This window comes from Tachypleus tridentatus, chromosome 7 (assembly GCF_004210375.1).
Source record: "Tachypleus tridentatus isolate NWPU-2018 chromosome 7, ASM421037v1, whole genome shotgun sequence".
NCBI lineage: Eukaryota > Metazoa > Arthropoda > Merostomata > Xiphosura > Limulidae > Tachypleus > Tachypleus tridentatus.
The window spans coordinates 83322339-83331484 of record NC_134831.1 but is presented as its reverse complement, the minus strand read 5'-3'; the positions used below and the strand labels follow the sequence as shown (position 1 = coordinate 83331484).

Sequence of the window (9146 nt, the reverse complement as noted above, 5' to 3'; positions counted from 1 at the left end):
TCAAATTGTTATTTTAATGGAGTAGTCCGTTATACACTAGTTCTGGTTAGATTTCTAAACTGAGAATATCTTGAGAGAGAATACCTGTTTCAAAATAAAACTTACCAGGTATATGACTTTCAAATGTCTATCTGTTTACGTCTGATCATTAGAAGTAACGTTTTTGGTGAATTAAGCAAAGTACATGTTAGGAAAGTGCTGATCAGTCAGCTGTATTATTTCGTGGCGTACGTCAAGGTGAAACAGGAGTTTTGCATTATCTGCCAGTATCATGTGTATAAACTTTACTACATCCACCACATATTTACACAAACAGCTGAATAATTATCGGGATATTAAAAACAAAATATTAAAGTTACGTTTTTCAAAGTATAAATTGATGTGATATGTATTACTTAAACTATATTATTTAACCTGTATTTATTAAGTCACAAATATTAAAAGGTTAAAACCCAGCCTATTTATATTAACTTTTCTCTCCTGTTTTATACACATGAGATATTGCTTTACTGCATTGTGAATTACTGAGAACTTACTGGTATATAAAATACATTGTAAAATTAAAAAAATGTATATACATACCTGCGTAAATAGTGCTATTCTTCAAGACAAAAGATTTATGTGAAACATTACCTGTTTCGAATGGACATTCAAGTAGCTCTGTATAGCTCTGGAGACAAGTCAACGAATTATTTATCGTCAGCTTTCTAGGTCTATGTCACAGAATATTAACACATAAATAAATTGTGTAAAAAAACATACATATGTATACAGAATATATTACATGTACTACCTACCTATACACACAATATGTTTATAACTTCAGGACAAATAACTACGAAATATACCTGACTGTACGTAAAGAGAAGTTACAGAACACTACAGCACGGGATCAAGGGAAGAAATTCTTGTCACATTTACTTAAAAAAAAAACGATAATTTAAACAAATATAACATTAAACTCTCTTGTATCGTACACTAATAATGACAAGTACACTTATACGGTTGCTACTGCAACATGTGATAAGGCTCTGTAAAAAACATCTTGGTAGAAACTACTGGCAGGTTTAAATTGCTAACCCTACATGTTGTTAAGAGAGTGTTACACGGTTAGCCTTTCACATATAAGAGGTTAATTGTATTATATTCATACGTAGTAAATTCATGGTTTTATTGATATTTAATAAGTGTAATCATGTATGTGTATATAATGAGTGGATCGATTGTGAAATATTTTTTGGGGCAGAACATTTAGTTTAGAGGTATTTCATAATTGTTTTCTTGTTTTCTGCATGTTATACGATATTTTCAAAAGCACGAATAATCACCAAATAATCACCCATCAAGACAGCTTTGACTGTAGTAATTTATAACAATTCTCCACTTGGATCAAGGTTTCGCTTATAAACTTTAATAGGAAAATATCCTCAAGTGGCTCAGCCAGTATCGTTGTGGTAACACATACATTAGTATAACGTCATAACATATTAGTGACAACAAAACTAATGTGAAAGTGTCTCTCTTCTTTACCAATTAAAATTTATCGTTTAATACATAAACGTAGACAACTTTACCTTAAGAAGAAACGTGTGATATGACTTATTCTTCTTACTACAGTAAACTTTACTAAATACCACAAACAACAGAAGTGTAACAAGGATAATATACATCAACTTCTACGAAGGCTAATTTAGTGTTGGTAATCCATACATATTTCAGTTATGTTATTTATAAATACAACAGCTTATTATACTCTGAGAGGAATTTTGTCTCTAAGATAAAAATTATCGAAATGTATTCTAAATACGGCTGGTATGTCTATTAATACTTCAATTAAAATAAAACAAAGTTAAAGTTTTAATATCCACACTAGCCAACTTTAGAATAGATTTATTGTTCAAGTGGGTTTCTCGTCATCATGAAAAATTGTCCAAAACTTAAAATGAATGGCGCTGATGATTCTTTTTGTGCCTAAATGACCATGTATATAATTGTATATGTTATATTGAAACGACAAATGTATGTGTTCTTCATCAAAGACAGAAAATGTAGCCTAGAATCAGAAAATATTTTTCTATTGAATTATCAGATGTTGTAAACAAATATTTAGCTTCCGATAAAGTTATCTAAAGTGTAAAATGTATAAATTAGTTCTGATACAAAACATTTGTTAAAATAAATATAACATGTGGATGTACAGTTTGTTTTAGTTGCAAAATATACTCTGTAATAACAGGCAGTAAACCTATGTGTATGTGATAATATACAAGTCTTTAATTACATATCTTGTAGTTAACACAACTGGGGAAGGAGTATATAAATGTCAGTACGATGGAGGCTAGATAGTTTAAATTCAAACGCATGAAAAGTTTTTTGTAGTTTCTAAAATAAATGAACTTTGATTACTTCTCTCTTATGTTTCATTTGCGTTAAATAATAATCTTCTCCAACAATATATCCAGAAGATATTATTACATTGAGATTAAGGTCGGTATCTTAGAAGTTTTCTTAGATGTTTCAGTTAGCTTGTTAAATATGTGATTTTCTATATGTATAATAACTATTTTATATCGTGTTACGAGAAAACATGAGTTTATTGTACGAAATCGAGGTTTGCTACAAACTACTATTCGTGGTGGGTTATTTAACTACAAAAGACTAAGCCAGACATCTTTTATAAAGTAAAAGCTTTCGCAAATAGTAGCATAGTGTATTTAAAAGTTTTCTCAACAAATATTTTATTATACGTTGTACGTTAGAATGATATTTTACTTATATATACTAGAGATAGTATCTTAGTCAATGATGAGAAGTGAGTTTCATATTAGAAAATCACAAAACTATGGTTTGTAACTGGTGATTTTATCATTTCGTGAAGTGTAAATGACTGATTATTCATGTTACGGAAACAATTGCCAAATCCACGTGAAGAAGAATAATTATTTGATACAGTCGAAAACAAATTACTTTACTTATAAATAAATATTCTTCTACGATTATGATTCTTAACAAATGTTTGGTATTGTTGTGATTTTTCTGAATTACTAATAATGTGATAAAACACAAAAATACAGCAGGTATTAGACTAAAATTCATAACGTTGTTTTAAAATTTGAACCCTTATATTCTTTATGAACTAACTTGGTATTTCACCTACAATTGTTTATTTTTTCTTATGATGAAGACATCTTATCAGTTGAATCTTTAATTTTTTTCCCTTTTTTATATTATTTTATAATTACAGCTTATTTATTACATTTTATTAAACTTACATTTATTATTTTGAAATATCTTGCTCATTACTGTAGAAAAACAGAATAAAAAAGTCTTAACTGAGATATCCAAAACGTGTTTAGTATTTTACAAAGTTCACTGAATTAAAAAATAAACATTGTTATTATTAAATATATAAATATTTATTTATTTCAGTTATTGTTTTGTAAAACTGTTCCATTATTTTACAGATACATTTCCATTTCAACATACGACCACTTGTAAGGAAATTGCTCAAACACTACACCAGTGTCACATACTCTGAATCCACTGGTCAAATAAAACTTAATTGCCTTTGAATCCGAAGAACTTATTCGAACTTGTATCTTCTTACACTCTTCGGCTTTACCAATTTCTATACATCTTTTCACCATTAACTTTCCTATTCCACGACTTCGTAGATTTTTCCTCACATACATCCTTGCCAAACGTCTTTCTCCACTCGAAACTCTTTTGAGTAACGCTGTTGCTACAAGAACACCTCCGATTTTTCCTACTAGGAATGTGTGGTTATTTTCACGTGACCAGGCAAGTGGATTAATTACATCCGGACTATAATCGTTGTATGCTCTGTTGTGAAACTTTCTTAATAGCAAAAGTGACGATACTAATGCTATTGTAATACCTAAAGTAATGCCTAATATAACAGATATAATAATACTTGATATGAACGTGTAAACTGTAGTAATGATGAATACTATAAAGATCCAGATTTTGATGTTTTTGAACATTCCACTTAACTGGAAGGAAGTAGAAGTTTTCCTTTGTTCCACATATATCAACTGTAAAAAGTCTCGAATATCTTCTTCATCATCAGCGGTTAAGGGCTTAATCATCAGGTTGGAAGCAAAGATTGTGTTAATAATGGTATCTGATGAAGCCATGACTTCGCTGGAGCTTGTTATTTATGAGTAAAAGCCTACAAATACAATTCGTTGTTTATTAGTAAAATATTATTTCTAGACTTTGTTATTTGTTAGTAACAGTGTATTTATACAGTTTTGTATTAATAAGTAAAATATTATTTATACAGTTTATTTAAATACGCGAGATAAAGATCTAAAGCAATTCACATTAAATAGTCTAACGATGTAGCTATAAAACAGTGAAGAAATTCAATATTTATAACTGAAGTAAAAACTTGACGAGTTGGTAGAAAACAAACGACGTTAGAAAAAGTGAATAGCAATTTATATTTACTTACAAGAGAAGCAGCCTTCTTTCTTACAGTTGAGAGAACTTACTAGGACAGTTCTTGAAGAAAATTGAGAGAGTAAAACATAATATAAATAAAACGATAACGCTAAGCCAATCATAGTACGGGGTCTACAACGTCACTAGTCATTCCTGGGTTGGAATGAGAAGCCGATGACTTCTAGATGTTAATTATCCATTAACATCTGGAAATATCTGAACGTTATCGGCCATTAACATCGTTCTTGAGAAAAGCCACAAGAAGCACACACACAGATAAAACGGAGATTATGTTCTTTGACGATCGTTTTTTTTTGTTTTTTATTCTGGTCAATGTCTTTCCAAAAAGTTCTGTAACACCCAATCTTTTTTGATTAACATTTTCTTTGGACAAAATATCTGGTATCTAACATTCAAGAACCGTATATTCAAGGTACGTGTGTAAGTGTTTCATGTGATCAAGCAGTAAACTGAAAGATACTACATTATACATGGAATAGTTCGTAACGTAGTCTATACTAGAGATAAACCAAAAACAAACTTTTATTTTTTATCAGCGTCAACTATTAAAAAAACAAAGTTGATGAGAATGAGAAACAAGTAACAAATATAAATAAGTAGATAATCATAATATTATTAAAAAATAGCACACTTCAGTACGTAATATGTAATATGCTTGGAAGGATACAAGCGTTAAAAGTTTTAAATTGTTTAGTTCGTTAGAGTGAGTTATTCTTTGTAAAATATGTGGCCGTAAAGATAGTATAAGTACCCAACATTTTTCTTCTCTCAGAATCTTTAGCGATGATGTTTTTATTCGTTGACAAGAAGTGGTAATTTTTTAGGGTGTATTGGTGATGATACAGTATGTGAAACAGTTTTATTAATATATTCAATGATCCTTAACCACAGTGAAGTGATATTTGGTGAGTACTCACAATATTTTAGGATGTGTCAGACCTTGCGTTGTGTGTAGAATAGGATTATATCAGTGAGTCATAAATATTATTTTTGTAGCAGTTAATACATTTAGACGACAAAGCTGTTACGGTGCAAAAACTCAATTAGAATTACTTATGTATCTACTACAATATTTGTACTTCTTTCAGTTAAGGACATATTTAGAAATGCATGTAACTTACACTGTTAAATGTGTATTGTTAAAGTCCAGCTTATTCAATAAATTGTAGAAGATTCTGTAGGGTCTGTATTAACATTATAAATGCATGTAAAGATTAGTATTGTTGTACAAGGTGAGATTCTAAAAAAATCATTTTGAAACTTAAACAGATCAGTTTCCTTCAAGCAAACGAAACTTCGAGCTGATCCATCACGTTCAACATTGTAAATCACCAATGAACTGTCAGTATGATAAATATTCACAATATCCCCGTAGGATCCAAAAAGTATCTGTGAGCGAGAAAAGAATCCACGGATAATTTTACTACTTTCGGTGCTAAGAAGACATGAGACAAAATTATGAGACATTTCTTTTTCACCCAAAATTAGACGAGATGTTTCTCAGTTTTGTAAAATTAATCAAAAATTTCCTGTTGCTCTTTTTTAAACAAATCATAGCTTCCGAAGAGCCCCTGAGTCGTATGATTGTTCATTGTGTTGAGTCTTCATCTGTGTTAAAGCACTTTCACGTGCTATGTAATTTTATGATGACGAGGCTATTTTGATAGATTGGGTTATATACTGTCATGATTATTGAAGTTGTTTAAATACTCTATGAATTGATATGTATGAATTATTAAATGAATGAAAATAAACAAACTGACATAAACAAAACAGTATATTTAAATACTTGTCCTATGGTCTATAGGGGCATTATAATGTGACGGCCAATACCATTATAAGTTAAAAGTAATCCAATAGCTAGCTAAGAGTTCTGTTGACTAACTACCTTCCCCTAGTAAAGAACGAAAAATAGACGACTTGTACAGATAGTTTTCTCGTAGGTTTGTGCTAAACTCAAAACACAAACACTTGGTCTAGCTATTTTCAGAGCTATTAGTCACACAGTGCTTATAGACTAAGTACCTGAACTGAAATGACTAGTTCTAGAAGGATGCTTTATCCGTTGTCTTATTTATCGGAACTGTTTCGGAAATACAAAGTGATATTTTGCAAATATATAATATATTACATTGAATATAACAATTGAAATAAATTAATATCTCATAAAAACAAATAAACTAATTGACTAAGGCCGTTACAAAAACTTATTTATCCATATAAAGGTGTAATGCTGTCAACATGGATGTAAATAAGGTAGATTCGTTGTTTGTAGTATCTTGTTCAATAGTTACTGAAATCAGATTCATTGTAAGATTTGATTTTATAGGTGAAACAAATGCCTCTGAGGGCGTGTTCACTTTAATAAATTAATAGTGATTTGGTATTTTAGTAAATTTGTGGAAGTCTTGGAATATGGATTAATGCACTCACTACCAAACATTAACACCTTGCAATCCCCCCCTCATAAATATAAATATTTTCCAGTATCTCCCTTACTTAACCATACTGAACCGGCATGGCCAAGTGTGTTAATACGTTCGACTCGTAATCCAGTGTCAGAGCAGTTGATAGGTTTTACTTGATGAATTTTTTAATTTGTATTTGCAACACCACAAAAAGCTAAAAATTCATTAGTTGACAAGTTAAATTAAGACAGTGCCCAAACAAAAGCTATAACTTTGGAAACAGTTCTGTAATCTACTTTTGGAAATAATACTGGTCAACAAGTAGACATGTCTTGTCAGTTGCTGGTGTCTTTACGTATTAAGTGCCACTCATATTAGTCTAGGAGAGGAAAGACATCCTTGTTTAAAGAAAATGTGAAGACACTGATGAAATAAGTTCCACTCAGAACAAATTCCACCGACAGTCCATCAGGATATTGGTTGTTGCCATAAATGATATCTTTTGAATTTATTAAAGATATAAATATATATGTATACTTGTTAACGAATGAACTATTACAGATAAAAGTTTCGTACTTTGTTACTTGTATTATTGAAAATAATGTTACAACATCATAAAAAAACTGATTTATTTCAATGCAAAATTTTAAGAAATTACATTTTTATTTTTTACACTAAAAGAAATATACAGACCTGAAATCGGATTGGCTAGCAGAACGCATTAAATATCGATCTACCGCTGTATAGTCACGTGCAATAAAACAACAGCAGAGACATCTTTAATAAGTTCTAGGTTTATTTAGCTTAAAATATTTCAAACCAAAAGATGTGTGTAACCCTCTGACCACTTCTTTATTTATTCAGTATTTGTTCAGGTTGAATTTAAATCATAAATGAAATCATGCACGTTGTACAAAACTTTAATTTTGGCTTTAAATTTACACACCATCTTTCGATAGATGTTCAGTATCTTGATATTAAAATTATCTATTCACTCTGATAACTGTTGACATCTGTTAAATAATACTTCCAACAACTTAATAAACCAGTGGAAACAATAATATTATTTCTACTTCAAATATAACACCCTTTTGGATTAATCCACAGTTTACAAATATCCCACATCTCTTAAGAAGTTCGTGTTGAATAATGCCACAGTGATAAATATCTTCTTGTTTTGTTCGACGTTTATTGCAATAAAGCTGTTGTTAGAGCTCTAACATCCTTATTTAAAATATTTCGAGAAATGTTAAATTTATATATATATATATCAAAAATATCATGTATTATAATAGAAATTCATGTTAATATGGATAGAAATACTAGTGAAATAGAGTTACATCTTCACAAAATTTGGATATTGAAAGTGTGTTGCTAAAGTGTACTTTCACAAAGTTGTTACGTGGAAGAAATATTTCTTTTATCAACAGCTACAACAAAATACTTAAACGTCCTTAAAGTAATTCAGAACTTATTTAAATTATATAAAAATATAAACATGAAACTTGTGGCTTTAAAGTGGTTAAACTAATGTGAGACGGACAGTACTGGTATAATATTCTTACTAATTTTACCTCAGAATTATTAATATTGTAATTGTGGATTTTTGACTAAAGCACTTGTCAAGGTTTGTTGACAGTAATTAAGGCTAGAAACACATATATCCTGCGCTAAAAATTATTTTAATTTATGTTTTATTAGCTTCATATTTTATAGAAAAATTGGTATTTATGAAAAATGAAACTTACATCAAAGAATTATCATTTCTTGTACAATTTAAAACAAACATTGGTATTCAATATCTTTAAGGTTTAAGAATATTATTTATATCTTTAAAAATTGAAAAAAAAAAAACTATGTTAACCAAACAATCTCATACAATAAGATATAATATTCCCTGATCGTCTCTTACAGGAGCTACCTCTATCATAACAATTTCTTTTTCCTTGATTTGTATTTAAAATAAATCCTTTATATTAATTTTTACATCACAATTGAATTTTTTTCCTTGGATTTCCTAATTTAACTATAGATGAATTATTGTGATCATCTAACGTCAGAGAAGTCAATTGGAACTTTTACCATTCATAATGCTTTTATTTTCTTATGAGGAAGATATCTAATTTGAACATGTAAAAAAATTGTCTTACAAGGAAAATATCTCAGTTGAACTTGAAAAAGAGATTTTTTGGAACATTTCCATACTTGATCAGTTTCTCCGTATTTATTCTGCAATAATGTACTGAAGAA

General features: G+C 29.5%; 1 protein-coding gene across 1 annotated transcript; it reads right to left on the bottom strand.

Annotated features, from left to right (window-relative positions):
* Window positions 1-3431: 3431 nt before the first annotated feature.
* LOC143258046 (uncharacterized) lies at window positions 3432-4614 on the bottom strand. The gene is made up of 2 exons (XM_076517071.1): window positions 4478-4614; window positions 3432-4192 (listed from the first exon to the last, which is right to left on the bottom strand). Exon 2 carries the CDS (start codon window positions 4155-4157, stop codon window positions 3459-3461), a length of 699 nt encoding a protein of 232 aa, XP_076373186.1. The 5' UTR covers window positions 4158-4192; window positions 4478-4614; the 3' UTR covers window positions 3432-3458.
* Window positions 4615-9146: the final 4532 nt, after the last annotated feature.